The 20464-nt window shown below is 38.1% G+C and overlaps 2 protein-coding genes and 2 non-coding genes across 5 annotated transcripts; 1 reads left to right on the forward strand and 3 right to left on the reverse strand.

Moving 5' to 3' along the window:
- Positions 1-564: 564 nt before the first annotated feature.
- Positions 565-10495, reverse strand: LOC121644951 (kinesin-associated protein 3-like). Its single transcript, XM_041993215.1, has 20 exons — positions 10315-10495; positions 8986-9117; positions 8605-8762; positions 8263-8327; positions 7897-8038; positions 7404-7503; positions 7179-7303; positions 6955-7053; positions 6480-6658; positions 5837-5999; positions 5416-5516; positions 5227-5335; positions 4997-5109; positions 4671-4836; positions 3721-3846; positions 3512-3610; positions 3322-3407; positions 3010-3166; positions 2458-2542; positions 565-2193 (listed from the first exon to the last, which is right to left on the reverse strand). The coding sequence occupies exons 1-20, from the start codon at positions 10347-10349 to the stop codon at positions 2091-2093; spliced, it is 2343 nt and encodes a 780-aa protein (XP_041849149.1). The 5' UTR covers positions 10350-10495; the 3' UTR covers positions 565-2090.
- Positions 10496-11365: 870 nt separating this feature from the next.
- On the reverse strand, positions 11366-19033 carry pdca (phosducin a). 2 transcript variants are annotated; one of them, XM_041992939.1, is made up of 7 exons: positions 17731-17786; positions 16417-16499; positions 14666-14726; positions 14451-14587; positions 14147-14366; positions 13899-14011; positions 11366-11949 (listed from the first exon to the last, which is right to left on the reverse strand). In XM_041992939.1, the coding sequence occupies exons 3-7, from the start codon at positions 14712-14714 to the stop codon at positions 11761-11763; spliced, it is 708 nt and encodes a 235-aa protein (XP_041848873.1). In that variant the 5' UTR covers positions 14715-14726; positions 16417-16499; positions 17731-17786; the 3' UTR covers positions 11366-11760. The 2 variants fall into 2 exon arrangements, with proteins under 2 accessions (XP_041848873.1, XP_041848874.1); XM_041992940.1 differs by lacking the exons at positions 16417-16499; positions 17731-17786 and adding an exon at positions 18957-19033.
- On the reverse strand, positions 17222-17295 carry trnan-guu. The gene has a single exon. It is a non-coding gene; the product is annotated as a tRNA-Asn (tRNA).
- A 1029-nt stretch (positions 19034-20062) lies between the features above and the next one.
- On the forward strand, positions 20063-20134 carry trnam-cau. The gene has a single exon. It is a non-coding gene; the product is annotated as a tRNA-Met (tRNA).
- Positions 20135-20464: the final 330 nt, after the last annotated feature.

A 20464-nucleotide genomic window follows, 5' to 3' on the forward strand; every position in this document is an offset into this window, starting at 1 on the left:
AGAGAACAGAACCAGCTGAAGACACCATACCAACACACTATTTCATAAAACCATTGTGGTAAACATGTAAACAAACCACCCATATAAAAGTGCCTTCAAGTAGGTATATCCCAAATTGTTTAGAATGTGTTATGATCCAAAAATTGATCCTAAAAAGTCTTTTGGTATCTATTTTTCCGTACTCCATAAACAAATGTTCTAGCGTAGAGCAAACCTCATACTGAAAACTGAAAATGACGACTTTTGAGTTGTCTATCTATCTATCTATCTATCTATCTATCTATCTATCGATCGATCTATCTATCTATCTATCTTCTCTTTCAGCCGTAAAAGCAGGAAAACAAGGCTGAAGTTAAAAAAAAGAGAAAAAAAAGTCTTTTTAATGTTTATTAGCAGCATTAAAGTTTCATGTTTTCATTCAACAATTTAATTTGTTGCTACTTCATCGACAGCCTGTTTTTTTCATTATATTTTAAAATCCTTGATATGAAATGTTCATCATGAAGCAGGTGTTGAGACTTGATAAAGTTAGTTGACTAAAATAGCACGACCAACAATAGCAAGCAGTTTTCTAAAACAATTTTATTAACTAAAGAAAACTAATGAAAAGAGCCCTCCATAAAGCATCCAAAAAACCCAGCATGTAACTGTGAATGCAAAAAAGAAGTCGTTTCATATAAAATGTGGGATTATTTACTTAAAGAACCTGAAGATGAATGACCATGGGAGATGGAGAGGATTGCTACTCCATTACTTGTTCTTAGTTGTAGTGTCCGAACATGTAGCAATGCTATTACAAAAAAGTACATAAACATTTACATGTAAGAAAAAAAAATACATGCACGAAATTTAAACTATATGTGCAAAATATGCTTAAAAGTAATACATTAGGTAGCTGCTGTCAGTGTCCTGCTGACAGATAACACGACTCTCCTTACATCTAGTTTAGTTAAGGAACAGCTGGGGTTGCAACAACAGCTGCCAGTGATCTGATGGCCCCCTCTTATGGATATGAAGACATTATAAAACAGAATGAGTATCAGAACTGCATGGCATCAACTAAAAAACATGTATTTATTTTAGAGTGGTAGGAACAGATGCTCTACCTCCTCGCTTCTACAAACTGAAGAAATTTAATACTGTTAAAGTCTGACAACAGTGACACTTTTTGACCAGGAAGATATAACCTTTGTGTCTTGGCCAAAACAGACTAAATATATGAAATACTGTATAGCTGAAGCATTGTTTTCCCCAGCTTAGAGTAAACATGTGTCTTCACTTTTCCATTGGGTTTGAACTTAAATTAGACTTTCCTGCTTCATCCTAAGAGTATAAGAAGGTTTACTACCTGTGTAGCTTGCTCTTCATCTCTGCTGCAGGCTTGTGGCTACATGGGTCACTACCAGCATATCTGAACCAGAAGTTCTGGCCAAAGTGTCAGACATTAGGTTCTCCTGTGGGTGAATCTGTTCTCCATTTTAGTGTCCTTGTTCCCTGAATCTGTAACTTAAATTTGGACCATTTTAACTCATGTTACAGAAACAGGTAAGTCTCTACCCTGGTCCAAATTAACCTACCAGTGTAAAACTGTGACAAAACTGTGCCCATTTCACAGTTACACAGACACAAACCTAGATGTATTTCACTGTATGTTAATAAGAAAATTAAATGGTAGTGTTAAAAAAAACTGGTTGGTGTCAATCCTTTCATCAATGAGATGTTTGTTCTTTCAGCGGATTTGAAGTAATAATAAATATTAAATATTACACAGTAAAAACATGCTAAGTCTATCAACATACATTTCCACAAATATCCATTTATACTCCTTTACACAATTTGATGACTGCAAGACGCTTGTGGCAAGGAAGACTCAACTACTTGTCTGTTTGATATAATGGTGAATGAATAAAAAAAAGGGTAACTGCATTAAAGCAGAACTAGTTAAACTTACAGTATTATTATTATTATTAGTCATTGTGATACATTACAGCTTGTATGACCACCGTCTAAATAAGTACAATAGGGTGAGCGGAGACAATGGGATTAGAGTAGTGAAAAAGCTGAACATGCAGAATTAGACATGTTTGTGTTTATGAGTACTGATAGAAAGGTTGTTCATCAGGTCTAAACCCGTAAGCAGTGGCTGGTCTTCCAGGTGATGAACTGGTCTGGTCGAAGACATCATTCACATCCCTGATGAAGAAACCCAAACAAATTGACAAAGAGTTTTACTTTTATCTTGTGTGAGGGAGAAAAAAAAAGCTGCAGTTGATCAGACAAGTTGAACAGTTCAAAGAGCTGCAAGGTGGGATAAGAATGTCATTACCAGATAATTAACTGAAAGAAAATGTCTGCCTATGACTGACTTGTGTTTGAAAAAGCAAAAAAAAAGGTTTAAGATTGGATGAACTCTGCAAGCATGGTCACGACCCCTGCTTCTGGTTTCTGTTATCTCACCCTTCAAGGTGATAGTCTCCATTCTGAGTCTGCAGGTCGCTGAAGAAATCTGGACTGACTGAGCCATCTCCTGGAGTTATTCCATCTAGAGACGACAATACAAGACCATAAACTTACTGGCACAGAAACGATTCAGATGCTTGTCTTTAATAAGATGATTAATAGAAATGTCTTTACTACTAAATAGGCTCTTTAAAATGTAACCTTTATTTAAAAAATATTACTACAAAACAAAAATCCATAGACACCAAAAGTTTAAGTTTTGGTCAATTAACTTATCAATAAATAAAACTTCCTTCATGTAAATTTTCATAATGTTTAACTTAGTGGTTTTTTTGTGTGGTATTTTGTGCAACTGCTGTTTATGCTTCCAAACGATAACTTGATGAGGCCACAGTAGTTCATTGAGAAAACTCATGATCTGTTCAATCCAGCTACTCTGCCTGGTGATTGTTAAAGCAGATGACTGGGACTGAAACGGGGACTAAAACAAAAAGCCACTTTTAGCAGCCTTTGTTATTCTACATGTACAGTCTGGAGTTTTGTGTGTACCTGCACTGTAGAACAGATCGGTCCTATCATTGTCATTATCATACAGATAAGGCTCGGGCTCATCAGCTTGGCGACTCTCAACCATCTCCAACCACTGATTGTTGTGGAAACGGAATTTTTCCGACTGAATTTTCCTCCCCCACTCCTCATCGTACTCCTGGAAAATGTGAATATTTTATTAGAAAGCAGACAAAGACAGGAAGCTGTGTTTCTATCCCTTATCTTAAAAATGAAATGCATCCTGATGTGTTACTTCAGCTTTTCAAAGATGCTTCTTTCCACGTGTGCATTAGGAACATGTAGTTCACTTACAGCAATAATGTCGAGAGTGTTATCACACACTTTCCGGATCTCTGCGTTCTTGTCATGCATCAGATCTATCAGGTAAGCTGGCGCCTCTGCAGCAATAGTTAAAGAAAAAAACTGCAGAAATGTCACCATCTGTGACAGACTTGTGTGTTTAAATTTGTTACAGACAGATAGAAAACTATAGGAAGGATACGGGTGTCTTTGATGATGACGTCTCGGGTAGCTTGGTGAAACACCATCTGATAGAAGACGTACACAATCTGACACACAAACTCATCATCCTCCTGCTGGGCTACATTTAGAAAATGGAGACATGAAGGAATTGTTATAACTTAAAGGAAACATTTTATAGACTTAATCTTGACTAAAAAACAGTTATTTATATGTATATGTATATGTTACCGTTCAGTAGCTCAATAAGAGCAGGGATTATGCCAGACTTAGCCAGCATGGCGGCGCAGGCGTCGTCAGTGGAAACCGTTCCAATCATAATGACCACCTCCAGGATGAGGTCATCCTCTGCTGAGCCTGAGATACATAAAGACGACACAAGTGGTAGAGGAATCTTTGAGGATCTCATAACTCTTAACAGAACTGACTCAGTCAGACTTTTCATTAGGATATTTCTTTTAGGACACATTCACACCAGCGTTTTTTAATTGCTCAGAAAGTCTGTTTCGTTTGGGGTACTGTGAAGGCACAAACTAATTCTGATTCGAATCAAAGAAGCAGACTTGCTTCACCTACAAACAGGTGTCGATCAGTTTCAAGCGGACTACGGGTAAACACAACCAAAACATACAACCGTGTGGGACAACAGGCGGCTCTGGACAGGAGAAATGGCTCAACGGGCAGACGTGGAAGAATTTGGGAAAAGTTGTGACAGAATTCTGATCAACCCAATACTGCTAATAAAGCTCTTATGTACTAGAAACTGAAGTTGTTCTGGATTAACCAATAGATGGACAAATTTTCTTCTTCGGTGTGTTTCGTCTTCTCCTCGCAGTCTCTGGCGGTGGTGGCACATGTTATTTAAAAGGTGCAATTTGTATAAGAATGCAGTCTCGTTCCGGAAAAGTATTACATCCCCCGAACTGAACTGAGTCCCCAGTCAGACTAAGTCTAGCAGACTATCCTGGTGTGAATGCACCTTTAATGTGCTCACACTGCTGAAACGTACGTCTTCAGTGGAACACATCTGAACTTTTCCAACCACATTTAATGCCAGTTGCAGACTAAAATGTGAAGACTGTTGCCAACAATGAGGATGGGTCATTAGCCAGTCCTTAACTCTCTGCTCACTGTGCTTTTCTACATTCCCATTCCTGATTACCTCTAAATCTAATCTGTACCTGGTTTGAGTCTGTCTTTGAGGTAAGGCACCAGGTTATACTCTTTTAGTACCAATTCCCAGTCCAGGTCAGGGATGGTGAGGTTGGCCAGTGTACCCAGACACTCCAGAACCCACTCTTCCTTTTCCTGAGCACGGATCTCTGCTGCCAGGTCACCCACATAATCCTGACGTAGACAGAAGAGAGCTTCATGAGAAATTCAGATCATTTAAAAAGAAAAAAAAATTATCGCACAAAAACTGAAATTTAATCATGGAGTAATTTTTAAGAAAGCTGTTAAGATTTTTAGAAGCGCTACGTTTCTCAAGGTAGACATCATTACTCACTATAAAGAGTGGTTTGGTTGGCCCGTTATGCTGCGAGATATTTCTGATCATCTTCATCAGAAGGCAGTCTTTTGTCTTCAGAGCTCTCTTCATGAGCATCTTCAGTCCGTTTCCTATGGATGGACAGAAAAAAACAGCAGAAAAACATTTATCAGGTGGAGTTAAAAAGCAAAGTCAGAGTCAGACTTGGCAGTAAAGCACACAATCCTTTCTGATAAACAAGTGAATACCTTCACACATGAGTTGTGCATTCCTCTTGTTTGCAGCCAGGTTGATGCAGAGGGAGATGAGCTCAGCTTCAATGTCCTCCTCACAGTGCTCATACAGCATCTGCATTAGCTACATGCAGATGTATAAACATTATTGGCTAAGCTATTCAAACTCTCAGACAGTAATAGTGTCAATAGAGCTTAATGCACCTGAGGTACGCAGTCAGTGTAAACAAACATGCCCTTGAACCGGTCGTCCATGCTGATGTGGTACAGGATGCGCATGGCTACCTGCTGGTTGTTCTCGTCACCTTCATGACAACAAACATCAAGACAGTCATGGCCTCATTTATCACTCACTAAAGCTCAGTAAACAATGACAGCTGGAAGAAACAGCAATAGTTTAATGACAAGTCTTACTGATACAAATCTCAGTTAAAATACAAATGTCAACTTCCTTCCAAAGACCCCAACCATGTCAGCAGCACTGGGATCCATCTTGTGAGATCAACTCATTGACACTGATGGGCTGAAAGCTGAGCTCTGCAAACGTTGTCATTCACTGCAAGGCTGCTGTTCTGGAAACTGAACATAACATGTTGTGTGTTGATACGTTAATGTGCATATTTACCCAGCAGTGCTGTCAGCTTAGGTAACAACCCCACTTCCACCATCTTGGCTTTGAGTCCTGAGTCAAAGGAGAGGTTGAGCAGCAACCGCAGAGTCAGGTTTAACAAGTCCTCGTGTTCACAGGGAATGAGACGTGCTAATCGTTCCACTGTATCAACCTCCGCCTGCAAGTCAGACAAGCAAAATGATACCTTAGTCACAATAGTCAAACTCACCAGAAACCCACATTTGGCGTGTCACTATTTTGATAATGGAATTTCAGCCAATGATTATAATGCTAACATGGACCATGGATGTAGACATCACATCAGGAAAATGTCAAAACAGTACATAAAATGTATTTTATGGCCATCAGTAGCAACGCACGTGGTCAGCAACAATAATCAGGATGCAGCATTCACACCATGACTGAGTGCTGTTTGAAATGCCAAGAACAAATTCCTTGCTCCATCTGTTGGATTTTTAAGACTTTTTTACTGTAACTTGTTAACAAGAAGTTTCTAATAGCGTACCTGGCAAGTTTGTAGATGTCTTGAAAGTGACAGCTAGGCCTAACCAGAACCTGAAGTATATAAAAATCCTATAGCCATGTGAAAATGAGCCTGAAATGATATTATCGAGTATTCCTCTGTTCATCCACTCACCATGTCATTCTTATTTTCCAGGAAGATTGATAATTTTTTGAGGAATGAAACCACCAGGACTAGCAGCTCTTCGTCATCACGTTCAAGAACTTTGACCAGCAAACCAACAATGTTTTTATTTCTCATCTTCAGCTCCGTCCTTGTGTCCTCGGCAAGGTTCAGCAAGAGATAAAGAGACACTTAATCAGAGGAAAAGGGAAAAATTAGAAAAAAATAAAGGAAACGCATTACATTTGATAGCATTACTCAAAATGTGTAAATCAAAGGTGATGAGGAGTAATGGTTGCTGTCACTTATCACAGCTGGAGGCCATTGTATATGACAGAGACATTTAAGAAATGTGGTTTATCTTAAATCTAATTTAATTCCATGTGACAAATTTATCTAGTTTTCACATCATAGCTGAGAAAAATAGCTGCTCTGAGTATTACGTAAATGTACGAAAAAAATGTAAAGTTCAAAAGTCGTGACCTACCTCTGAGCAGCTGCTCCTGCTTAGCCAGGAGGCCTTGGTACTTTCTCAGAGCTTTCTCCTGGTCTCTTCTGAGAGAGCCATTTTCTGGTGCTGACTCACGTGCACTAAAATACGGTTAAAGAAAAAATTCTGTGAAGGTAAGATAAACCATACAGTAAGAGAGTAATAAAAAACTAGCCATCAGCTCAAGCGTAATAGGTAAAGAACAACAGAAAAAAGGATATAAGCCTTGTTTTTCTTCCGTAAATCTTCCCGCCACATATCGTGTCTCTTCAGCTCATGTTCCACCACACTCATACACAGTGTTCCTATCTTATAATGACTCACAACTCCGTGAAATTGAGAGAAACTAGAGGAAAAGATGCAGAAAATAAAGCAGAACAGTTCAGGTACACTGAAAGAATGTGTGTCACAATATATGAAGCTGTGTGTGTCAGTGAGTGTGTTACCTGGAAAAGCAGAAGAAGATGTAAATGATAATGGTAGCTAGTTCAATACTCTGCTTCCAGTCCTCCCTCAGTACTCTGGCCAGAGCACCTAGAGCCGCTTCTATACACACAAACACACAGTTAGTGCTCAAGATCTGTAGCCATACCGGTGAAGACGATTGTGGAACCTGCTCTGACTAAGAACAGGGATGTCACAAGAATTTCAACACCAAGTTAATGCAAAAAGTCTGGCGATGCTTAACTTTCTGTTACTGAGGAAACTTTGGTTTGCTTTATCCTTGATTGTAAGACAGTTGCAAGATGCTGGATTTTCTTTTTGAGACGAGATAGGTTTAAGTTTTCTTAAAAGAATCCATTTCATAAATTCAATGAGCAATTAAGTCTATTAATCACCAACAATAAGCACAGGAATACAGACTGACATGCTTACAACCCTGAGAAACTTTTAAAAATGTCCTAACTACCTGAAACAGTAGGAGAAATTAAACCGTACCATTGTGCAGCAGCTCCTCCAGGTTATCAGGGTTCCGAGCGAGCTGTAGGATGAGAGCAGAACCCCTGATCTTCTCTGGGATGCCTTCGTAGAGCAGCTCAACATACTCGTCCACTTGGGTTATACTAGCTTCCTCGTTTAACTACACAAATAAACAGATGTAATGTTACTGATATGAGATGTGGCACGCCATTAGAAAGCAGGACACTTTTTGTTCAGTTCTTTCAACAGCCATGGTATTTGTTTTAATAGAAATAAATAACATTTTTACAATTGTGTTTATAAAGATCATCGCTAAGTCTGGTCTTGTTAGACATTTCTAATGGAGTTTTGTCTGAAAGTCAAATTAATATAGCTAGTCGTTACCTCCATCCCTTCAAATGGTGTCAGGTCTCTGGGCTTAGCTGTTCTTTTTTCTCTGTTTTCTTTTGCTGGTAAAGTCAAAGAAAAAAAAAAGATTATTTCATTTCAAACTTAAAGCTCGCATTAATAATGGCATACATTAAAATCATTTTTATCATAGTAAAGAGTGTTCAGTCAGTACAAATCAGCATCTACACTGGTAATCTCTATATGGCTGAGTAAAGATTTAGCTTTTCCCTGATCTTACATCCCTCTTTGTCTTTAATATTTCTGATGTTTACAGTCTAATTCTGTATGCCATTGTTAAATATCCATAGTGAATGCAATAGCGGTTCTATGTCTCACATTTGCCCTCCACAGGAGATGATTTCCTGTTCTGCAGGTAATAGAGGAGCTGCTCCACCTGGGACAAACGGGAGGTGGGAATGAGTTTACACTCTTCCACAACTTTCTTAGCCAATGCTGACAGATCCGTAGTGGGAGAGAGGCTTTTCACACGGATGCTGGAGGGGAAAGGAAAAGGGAGTGAACAGTGACAGACGCATGCTGGCTGACTATATCCATTAATGTAAAACCTTAAACCAGCATGTTACAAGTGCTTACCATTTTAGGACATTAAGAAAATAACTCATGTGACTACATATCAAGTTTAGATGGTTGCAAGTGTTCCCAAACAAGAGGAAAAGAACAGGAGTTGTGAATAAAAAAAATAAGGGGTTCACTTACATTTTTTGTCCCTCCTTGCGCTCACCCAGCACCGGATCTCCATCTTCTCCCAGGACAGATGCCTCAACCTCATAATTAACCACAAGAGCCTTCTCTGTGGGATGGACATCTAAACTACCGGCAGTCACTTTGCTGTAAGTGATAATGAATGGACAACAAACAATAAATCAAATGACATTCAATTATGTTTAAGTTATATGACATTTCTGTGAATTATTTACCTACATAATAAATAGGCTTTGTATTTAAAAAAAAATGGTAATATTTCAGTACCATTAGATATTGATAAAATAAAAAGGTTCTTAACTGCCATGTATATATATATATATATATATATATATATATATATGTATATATATATAGGAAATTGCTCCAAAACACCTGACTCAAATTAAATGCTTCATTGTGCATTAATAGGCTGTTGAATCCATTTGAATCAGGTATGTTGGAGCAGAGGCACAGTATTTTTCATCCACCCAAAGCATTAGCACACATAGGAAGACACGCCCAGTGAGCAACATACAATGGCTGCACTGACAAGCTGGCTAAGCTAGCAAACATGAATACAGAAATACTACTACTAACACTAATAAACATATTAACTCAACTGCTTAAATTAAATAAACAATTTAAAATGGCTTATTGGCCGGCTTCTAATTTTGTCATTTAAAAAGACATAAAACTGTAACTGACGCTTGCTAGCTAGGTTAGCCATATCCCAGATTTCCCAGCCCCCCTCAGATTACTGGAAAAAATGCCTAACAGTTTTTAACTATGTTTAAACAGCGTCGTCGGGGCAGGACAGTCGAGTTTATCTAGACTTTTTTCGTATGACATGAATGTTGCGCTGTAAAAAGATATCTAATAACAAGTGCATTACTTGTACTAATTTAAATAGATGAGTTCCCAGCTCTAGATTAGCCAGGCAGCAGCGCTAATGAAGGAGAATGTGTGGAAAGACATGACTGTAGGAGCAAGCACATCGGGGTTTTAAATGGGTCCTTTTATGAAGTATTTGTCCGAAAGGTGGATTGCACATATGCCGAATAAACAAGTGTCACTCCTTGGTTAACAATAACGTATTTTAACTTGTCATTGTGGGTATCCCTCTAAGCAGACGGCGGCTGCACACTTCAGACTATATGGCTAGCTAACTAAGATATTCAATAACTCTGCGTACATAACATTGACAAATACACCTGACACAGTCTCATGGATACCAAATATCATAATAGATATTGTATATATTATATTATACAATATTATATATTGCATTTTAATGCCCAAAAAGCTTGATCAAATTACCAACAATATTTTGTTACAGCTTACCGTTTGAGGTATCGCGCATCATCCTGCATCTTCATCAACTTTAAAGTTCGGCTTATAAATAAGTTTGGATATCTTGATCACATCTGATGGATGGCCAGAAAAAAATCCCGATCATATGAATCTGTGTGCAGCACACCGGCACCGCTGTCAACACAGCGAAGGCTTGTAAGCTTGAGCGTGGACTTCAAACACGGTACATAACAGTTATCTACCGTTTTTTCTACCCAGGGTTTAACTCACAGGCAACTTTCCCCCCCCCCTGTATCCTACAATTACCAAATGAGTGAAAAAGACAGACATAAGTCAGCAACAACAATATTAAATATACTTTATTATAGCACAATGATACACAAGCCAATTCTGTGTGAGCTGTAAAGGATGACTTTAGTTTGTGACATTGGCGGAAGTTGATGCCTGAAAGACTATACTGAGGTACTAAAATCTCCAACTATACTTCTGTTTTCAAGAGGCTTTAAATGTCCGAATGGTACTAATATTTCAGTACCTTGATTTTACAGTATTATACAGTAGTGTATATCAAAGTTTCATGAAAAGATATATTTTGCAAAAATGTGAGAGAACACGGCACAGTAATGGACTTGATTTAACGGCTCTATTATAGAATTTAGAAGACTGGAGTTGTATTATCTTGTACATCTGGTTTGCTTTGTCCTTTTTAAAAAAAATACAATTCGCCTTGTGCTTACAGATTACAAATTGCACTTATCAAAATGGGGCTTGTAAATGCAAATACCTTGATTTTTATTGTACTTCCTGATTGTGAAAATTTCAGAAAGGTTTAATTTTCTGCTTTAATGTCACATTTGGTGGGCTTTAGCCACAAAGATACACTCGCAGGATATTGCACGAAAGCGAGCCACTGAATATTTATCTACCGTGTAAGTACAGGTGTATGACAAAGGGGCTCTTCAGTCAGAGGTAAGGTGGAGCCTAATGGTAAAGTTGAAATAGCAGGTTTTATAACATAATCTACACATATGTAACAACTGCTGCAGTAAATGTACTGCCCTTTTAAAATCTTATTGTCCATACGCTTACATTTGAAATAGCCCATTGGGGACGAACAAAGTTTTACTAAACTCAATTTAATTACACTGTTAAACAGGTGGCCACAGAAAAAAAGCATTTTGATAAATGTCTTTTATTGGAGATATACATGACTTGCAAGCAGTATTTCGGTACAGACTTCATCACACCCTGTGGTTTACACCTAGCTGCTTCTAAATACAATCTGCATTCAGCATGTGCTGCAGGTTGTTTTCTATTCTGTGCGTTTATGATTTATGTCGTCTTTACTTGCGTGCATGTCCTGACTGAAACACTGTCACCTTGCTCTTTTTCCTTTTTTCAGCATTCCTTCTATCCACTGCCTCCCTATTCCACTCCTTCATACACTTTCTTAGGAGACTGTTCTGTTTTCTTCTTTTATTCCACATCCCCTGCAGCATCATCATCATCTGGGCATGCAGCAAACTCCTTTTCAGGTAAGAGGCCATATTCATTGAGAAACGCCTCCACGTCCGTTGCAAAGAACTCCTCGTTGAAGTGTTTGGTAATAGCCAGGAAGTTACCGAGTAATTCACCAGCCTTGTACACCAGCAGAGTAGGAAGAACCTGGGAGAACAGTGACAAGGGTTAAAATATTTTTGCTAATCGGTACAGAAGCTGTTCATTTAATTATAGCAGAAGCACTGCTTTTATCTCACTGCCATTCCAATTTTGTTTACTGTTAGTATCATTATACCTAAACCTAAACTATTAAGTATTTTTGGTACGAGAGTCAAATTATAATTAGAAAAGTGATTTTTTTGGTTAAGAACTATAGTTAAACTTAGGCCTTTTTCTATGGTCAGTTAATTTTTGTTTTTTACTATTATTACAAAGACACTGTGTTTTTTAACTATGATACAATTTAAAATTACATTAGTGATGGGCTTAAAGCCAACTGAACTAAGCAGCCTTTTTAATTTGAGCCAGCAGCTGTTTGGCCTTTAAAATTACAACTGCTGGTACCAGATGTTATATGACAAACTTAGAATTTAAGTCTTTATATAGATCTTCAAATATTGTAGCAACAGATAGTGTATAATTCACAAAATGTTGCATCACTAACCAAGTTATCTTGTTAATGGGTGCAACATGCGACAATCACTGCTGTGCAGATTCTGTGAATAATGTAATTTATACAAGATGACAGTGGCCCCCTCCAGTGTAGGTTGTAACATCATCCATCTTAAACAACACTAATTTAAAAAAACAAAAAGAAATGATTTGTGCGATGTAATTTAAAACAGGATAAATGTAATTTTGATGTGATGTGTTATTTACGATGTTGCAAACCATATTTTCCTAAAAGGTTCTGAACACTTTATATTTTTCAGATAGTTTGTAAGTGCTGAAAAAATTGACTGAACCTTAAAACATATTTAAAAGTCTATTTTTAAATCATCAGTAGTTGCAAAATAAGTCTGACTTAGATGTTTAGCTTGATATTTGTGTAGGTCCATCCCCCAACCCGGTTGAATCACCACATTTTCTGGTCTCTTAAATGTGACGCAACATTTTTTTGACTATTTAAGTAACTATGGTGACACTATACTTCTCTAAGGCACGGATCTCAAACTCCGGTCCATGCAGGCCACTGTCCTGCAGGTTTTAGATGTTTCCGTGTTCCAACATACCTGATTTAAATTAAATGGATCCAACAAATAGATGTCAAGTTCTACACAATGATCCATTACTTGGAGTTAGGTGTGTTGAAGCAGGGAAATATCTAAAACCTGCAGGACAGTGGCCCCCGAGGACCAGAGTTTGAGTCCCTGCTCTAAAGCGGCAGTTTTGTTAATGTGCCAAATGTCCTCAGTTCTTTCATTAGTGACATGTGATAAATGTTGCTAAAAACAGCAACACCTCTGAAAAATACGGCAACAAAATACTTCTAATAGCTGTATATATTGCTAGGGCCATCATGATGTGCAAGTATACACTGTTGTTAGAGAAAGAGACAAGCTAAACTTTATTTAGCTATTTTACTTAACAGCTCCCACCCGATTGTCTTTATAATCAGGCATTTTTAGTCTTCTTTTCTGCTTTTGCTCTCCCCTTTTTATTTAGCCATTATATATATTTCTAAAATCAGAGTGCCACACACAGTTATTTTTTTTAAATCCTTCTAATCCTATTTTTTCCATACAAAGTAGAAATTTTAACAGCATGTTTTTTTTGTTTTTTTTTTTAACAGCATGTTATCGCCATCATGTTTTATTCTGCCCAGCAATGTTTTAGGATTTCTTCTTTTATATTGTAGTTTGAAATGGTATTTTAAAAAAAACAAAACAAAACAACTAAGAACATTTAATTTTACACTTGCTTATTGCAGCTTCTGTACATGGCAAGGCTACAACTGTCAATAAGCCTCTCATAACTCTACACATTAGCATCCCTGTCTTATGAGACATTACACTGCAATACTACATGGCAATATCACAGTAGAGAGCATTGTAGGTATCGATCTGTTAATATTATTAGCTTGATAATTATTTTGTCCCAAATCATATACTAACCTCAGTGGTGAAGCGCTCAGCTGCACCTGTTGCCACAGCATCGATGCGGCAGAACTTAACAGAGCAGTACTCTGTAGCCAGACAGTCCAGACACGAGTTCATCTGCTCACAGCCTGACAAAAGAACAGATTTCATAGATATTCCTGGACTTAATATGTTAATACACTATTGATCAGGGAGACAGGGTCATCTTTATGAGTTAATTAGTGAATTATTAGTTATATATCCACATTTGAGACAATCCCAACCTTTGACACCATGCTGGTAGATGTGGACTACCACTAGAGTCAACCTATGTTCCTTCTCTATCACTTCCAGGAAGGCTTCTCCGCTCTCAAGCTCGTGGACACATTCAAACTTGGGACCAAAGCTCAGGCGCTCGTGCATTTCCTGCATACACTGTTTTCTGTAGCGTTTCAGGCAACGTTCATCCTCGTCTTGGATCATCTCGTACTCCTGAACACTCATCTAGAGTTGAGAAAAAAGAAATTACTGCCTCATCTTTGGCTGCACTTTGCTACAAAAATTAATGTGTCTATAAGAATCATTGACCTTTCTGTTGAGTCTTTCCTTGTCATCATCTCTAGGATTGGACATCTGTCTGAGTAGCTCTCTCTTGCTTTGAGGGATATTCTGATCCACACTGTCCAACTTGAACCTTCGCCAGTCATTAATGACACCTTTTGGACCTGGAAACACATATGGCCAGCAAAAAGTTAAATATAATTTTACACATACATATAAATCTTAAACAATCTGTCTCTGACCTGTGTGATTGGCAGGCAGCTCCTCTTCATCTTGGGCAGCAACAGACATCCTACCAGCAGCCTGCAATGCACAGAACAAACCCATTAATAGAGCAGGCTAGGTGATGTGGTAGGTGAAAGGACAATTTCTATTCTTAAAGATCTGGAAATCTGACCCCTTACTTTTTAATTCGAGAGTATTTTAAAAATGGCTCAGATATGCTGTTCAGTAAAAATCACATATATGTGAATGCATCTTTTCCTCTTCAATTCCCCTCTGGAGAATCTGCAAATAGTGTTTGAACTTTATCTGCAGTCACCGGTCCACACTTGCACCTCACAGTGGTTGGCTGACTAGACCAGTCTTGTTAGATTTTCTCACCAGACATGCAGAAATGTTGAGAACATTTGGGTTGTTACATGGAGCCCAGCTTATCAGAGCTGTAATCCATGTGAATATCAGGTATAGTAAAGGTCTATTTTTCCAAAATAGCTACAAGTTACCAATTTAACTTATATATATATATATGTATATAGAATTTCCAAAAGAGAAATAAATAAAATTTATTTATTTCTCTTTTGGAAATTCTACATAAAATTTTAGCCACTAAAAATCAGAAGTTATAAATGCATGGACAGGAGTAGCTTAAGCTACCATCGTAGTTTTTGGTGTGACAAAACAAAAAATAACTGTCTGAAAAATGCACAGATGTTAAATCACAAATTTCTAGAGTTTGTGGTTTTAAATCATTCCCCTTGTAACACATGGAAATTTTGATTTAGGTAAAAGTCCAAGCGTATAAATATTTCTGATCGTAAAACTTTTAGTAGAACTTTGTCTCATGCCGTTGGGCACGCTGGTGTCACAAACACTTATTTTGAACCAGGATGAAGTTTACTTATGAGATTATGCTGAGATTACCAAGAGTCTGACACACAGACACCGAGAACATCTTCTTATGTTTGTGCGTGTTTGTGAGATGACAAACTTTACAAGCTAAGCCTGTTAATGTATTGTAACCAATAGATCCTGATAAAATAAACTTCTGGTGAAAGTAACTTGAGTATTACTTGATTAATTTAATAATCAATGAACGTGACAATAATCACCAGTTAATCAGACTGTACAGCTGGTGAATCCTTCTGTAATGGCCGTAGATGTCCTCCTCCATATATGACCTCTTTTTATTCCAGCAAAGTATGAATGGTTCAGTGAAAATAGCTGAGATTGTTATGTGTAAAGTGAGTGCTGACACTGAGTATCAGTCCCTGCGCACACCCGGAAAGCCCACACTGAAAGCTGCTGATACAGCTGAACTGTCGATGACAACAGGGTCCTAGGCTACGTCAGTCATAAAATTGGTAAAGCCCATTAGTGTAAAGCAGCTAATTCCAACATGTTATCAATGCATATTTATTTTTTTCTTTCAGTCTTGTTGGTTTGAAATAAATTTAATCCTCACATGAAATGCATTTGAATATGAAATGAAAAGCCAGTGAATTTTGCAAGCAGAAATCAATAATTCTGTAAGCAAATGCAAACAGATGTATGTATTTCGATGGCTGTGTTTTTGAAACAAGCAATGCACAGTTCTGAACCATTAGACACTGATGTAATGTTGCAAACATAAATATACACAAAAAAGTACAAATATGATATATGGTAATTAAACTGTTTGCACATCAACTCTCAGTTTAGCATGGTCAGTTATCCCTGCAGTTCCTCCGACAACAACCTATTACACAACAATGTACATGTTATTGGTTCTTACCTTTGAGTCTTGAGTGAAAAATGTGTCAGTCAGAAGACCAGTCAGTTTGTTATGACTTTCTTCTTAGTTTCAGTGTTCGTCTGCTGAAATAAGATTTATCTTCTGTCACTCCAGGTATTCACTGACTCGTAAAGTGACAGTGGGGAGGGCACACGTTTAGAAAACGGTGGGGAGAGAGATGAGGTAATAGGCTTTATTGCCACTGTCATCTTTATCATCCCCTTCACTGTAGCGTGATGTTACCTAATATGATTAGGTGTTATACAGATTCAGTGTTATGGACTAATAAAGGCAAATCAACAAAAAAAAGAACAGTCTTACATCTATTGAGAACATTGGCATATTCTAAAAATGAGGTGGCTCGGGCATCTGATAAGGATGACATGGGCACATCCTACCAGGGATGAGACCCCAGGGAAGACCCAAGACACGCTGGAGGAACTACATCTCCCAGCAGGGCCTAGGAATGCCTCAGGATCCCCCTGGAAGAGCTGGCAAATGTGGCCGGGGAAAGGGAAGTCTGGGCTGCTTAGGCAGCTGCCCCCGTGACCCGACCCCAGATAAGTGGTAGAAAATAGAACACACACACACACACACACTTTGATACACCACCCCCATTCACCACTAGAGGTAGTAACATAAGGAGGAAATACCAGGAGACAGTCAAGTATACAAGGAGGAGAATAACAAGCCAGTATCTGCTCCTTTGTCCAAGGAAGTGTGATAATAAGAAAAAATGTGGCTATACTACTTAATTTAAAAACTGCAACAATAAATAATATAAATAAAAAATAAATAAATACTTCGTCCCTGGGTGGGCTCGAACCACCAACCTTTCGGTTAACAGCCGAACGCGCTAACCGATTGCGCCACAGAGACATCTGCCATGCTTATGACCATGTTGGATATTTCATGACATAACAGTTCTGGACAGATCTAGGACCGCCGTGCTCACTAAACCCCAACCCCCTCCCTGAACACACACACATACACACCCACACACACAAGCAGTAAATGACGTAAGTAACAACAAAGAAAATACTGAATAATTAGTAGACTGTCAGTATTCTTACGTGGATTTCTTTTAAAAACATCAAATATGTGACAATTTTACATTTAAATGAAAATTTGGATCTGTGTGAAAGCTAAAAATCAGTCAGACAATTTTTGTTGTAATAAAAATAAACTTTCATAGCTTCCATGTATGGACAAATGAACAAAAAAACAGGTCAGGCTGAACTACATGTGTCTAAAGTGAATATTTGACCATATTTACATTAAAAACATGACTGCTGCTGTAACTGCAGAACTCACCTATCTCCAGCTGTGTCTCACCTGTCATGCTGCTGCTCTTGTTGGCTGGCTTGTAGCTGAATTCAAACACAACATACCCACTGTTACATCACTGCATTCAGTCTGTTGTGTCATTATACTTCATATAAAGTAGGTACTGTACAAATGAAATTGTGACAATGACCTACATTTACTGTAATTGGTAACAAAATTTAACAGTAATATTCAAAAGCAATAATATATCAATCAAAATAATTACTAACAGAAGCACTCAGCGCGCGCATACCTCCACCAAACCACTGTAATGTTTTTAGCCAATGATTGTGGCCATTATTTTTGAGGCTGAAGTTTCATCTTGCCATGACCAATGTTCACCTAACCAGAAGCAAAACAAGGCACAATTTATGTTTCACGTTTGTGAAACATTTTCATAAAACACGTCTTACCTTTGCTGTCTATCCACCAGAATAAAACCGCATTTATTAAATAATAATAATAATAATAATAAGTTTCTCATTGTCTTTGGGGAGCAGGTTCCCTCCAAAATCACAATTTCCTGCCCATTTGCATGTGGTTTGACCGACAAGGAGAAATGTCGGTTCTTTTCCTTCTTTCTTAAGTGCCAGACAGAAATTCATTTTAATAGACCAGCTCTCTCCTGATTACATCTGCAGCAGGACGAGACATGGAGGAAGAGAAATGGACTGCAAGCCTCTGCATGTGGTTTCTCTGTGATCAGAACCAGTGACATTTGAATGAATAAATAAAATGCCTTAACGCGCGGCAATTTAATTAACGGCGTTAATTTAATCAATGCCTTAAGACGATAATAACGCATTAACGTGCCCAACCCTAGTAAGTCGGTCTGTCACCATTTTCAAGGAATGCACGAGCACTTCTCTTAGCTCGCAGAGGTAGGGGAGATAAAATGACAAGCAACCAAGCTATGTTACTTATTTACTGGCAGTGCTTCCTGATTTAACATGTTTTGTATCCGACGGTCAGAAAAAGTAAAAAAGAGAGGTAACCACAGCTAAATTTGCTAGTAAATGCGCTGCTTTTGGTTGCTATTCTGTCTTCATGTAGGTGCACCTGGCCTGCCCAGGCCAACAAGTTCAAACATGTTTTGCTACATAACGACGCCATGCTAATTGTGTTTATTTCTCCAAGATTTTTGTCAACAACATTCTGCACACATAAAAAACAACTGAAAATATCCACTTGCGCTGACAAATCATTAGTCTTACCTCAATTAATCCTCCGTGGAGAGAAGACACGTTGCAGTATCAGTGCCAAATGGTTACGCCAAGGAGTTGATTTCAAAGAGCTTATCCATCCGCGGAGAACTCGGTTAACTCCTCCGTCTAATTAGTAAAGTAAATATTTAAATGCATATAACGGTTATGAATGAACTATAACTTGCTAAAATTAGACATGAACAAATGGAATTTAACCATCACGAACTGAATTTGATGTGGTACTACTCGGTGAAGCGGACGGTTACAGTGGGGTGAAACCATTCTGGAGTGACGAAAAGCTCACGTTTTTTTTTATTTTTTTTTATTTTTTATTTTTTTTAATTTATTTATTAATTTTTAGGGTCCGAGGCATACGAAGTATGGAAAGGCCCTATTGTTGTCGAAATGTTTATTATTATTATTATTATTATTATTATTAGGGTCCGAGCCATACGAAGTATGGAAGGACCCTATTGTTTTCCAAATGTTTAGTCTCCTCCTCCTCCTCCTTCTAAGCGCTTCGAGGCCAAATTTGACCCCCTAAACACCCATGAAAAGTTGTGAAACTTGGCACACACGTCAAGCCCGGTGAAAATCGCGATATTCTAAGGTCCGCATACACTTCAATACAAAATTGGCTCAACAGCGCCACCTAAAGTCACCCAAAAAAAAGTCCCTTGAAGGTGCACAATTGTTTAGTCCACATCTGCACCAGCTGCTAGTAGCCTAAGATAAGATATTCTTATCTTAATATTACCCAGCTCCAGCCCTGACTCACTTAGCCCACATTTTTACTTTATGGGGCTGGCATATTGTAAAACCAAATTGGCCCCTATTTAACTTTGGCCTGTTTATGCCCATGCTCAGTTAGCCCGTCTAGGTCCCTTATGGGGCTCGTACAGCAGGCCCACATGGACCTACATTTGCCCAGTTCAAGCCCATGCCCACTCAGTACCCACATAGACCGTATTTAACCCCTATGGGCCCCAAATGGACGTTCTTGCTGGGATAATTCTCCCTATCTCCACATGGTAAAAAGTCCATTTTAAAAAATTCCAGGATTTTTTCGGGCGGAAATTTGTTTAGTATGAAAGCATTTCCTGCTAGCGGCATCTAGCAGAGTGGCGCAGCGGAAGCGTGCTGGGCCCATAACCCAGAGGTCGATGGATCGAAACCATCCTCTGCTAGGAAGCATTTTTAAACTTCTCCTTTTTGCTCTTCTCAATATGATTTGAAAAAATAACTTCTGATATACAATAGGAAACGATAGCATAAACAAACATATAACTTCTTTGTTACAACTTTAATCAAAACTGAAGAGCACTAACTTTCAATTTAAGTTAAAATAAATAGTCAATATTTCCAAATAGACAAATCTGGAATTTAGTATAGAAATTTAAATAATTACTTCTTTAAATATCGTTACGGTTCATGATAAAAGATAAACAAAATTGTGGCAGTTCTTATTACAGGTACTTTCGTTTTTGATTATAGAGGAAATGAGCTACATGTATAAA

Source organism: Melanotaenia boesemani, chromosome 8 (genome assembly GCF_017639745.1).
Source record: "Melanotaenia boesemani isolate fMelBoe1 chromosome 8, fMelBoe1.pri, whole genome shotgun sequence".
NCBI classification, from domain to species: domain Eukaryota; kingdom Metazoa; phylum Chordata; class Actinopteri; order Atheriniformes; family Melanotaeniidae; genus Melanotaenia; species Melanotaenia boesemani.

Excerpts from the sequence above, each read along its gene's own strand:
- LOC121644951 (XM_041993215.1), bottom strand. The coding sequence starts at position 10,349 with ATGAAGATGCAGGATGATGCGCGATACCTCAAACG. Across the intron at positions 6,000-6,479 it reads TGGAAAATAAGAATGACATG|GCGGAGGTTGATACAGTGGA; the intron begins GTGAGTGGATGA and ends TCTGACTTGCAG. Across the intron at positions 3,408-3,511 it reads CGTCATCATCAAAGACACCC|AGGCGCCAGCTTACCTGATA; the intron begins GTATCCTTCCTA and ends CTATTGCTGCAG.
- pdca (XM_041992940.1), bottom strand. The coding sequence starts at position 14,714 with ATGTCTGTTGCTGCCCAAGATGAAGAGGAGCTGCCTGCCAATCACACA. Across the intron at positions 14,588-14,665 it reads GCTGCCTGCCAATCACACAG|GTCCAAAAGGTGTCATTAAT; the intron begins GTCAGAGACAGA and ends ATGTGTTTCCAG. Across the intron at positions 11,950-13,898 it reads CTGAGCGCTTCACCACTGAG|GTTCTTCCTACTCTGCTGGT; the intron begins GTTAGTATATGA and ends CTGTTCTCCCAG.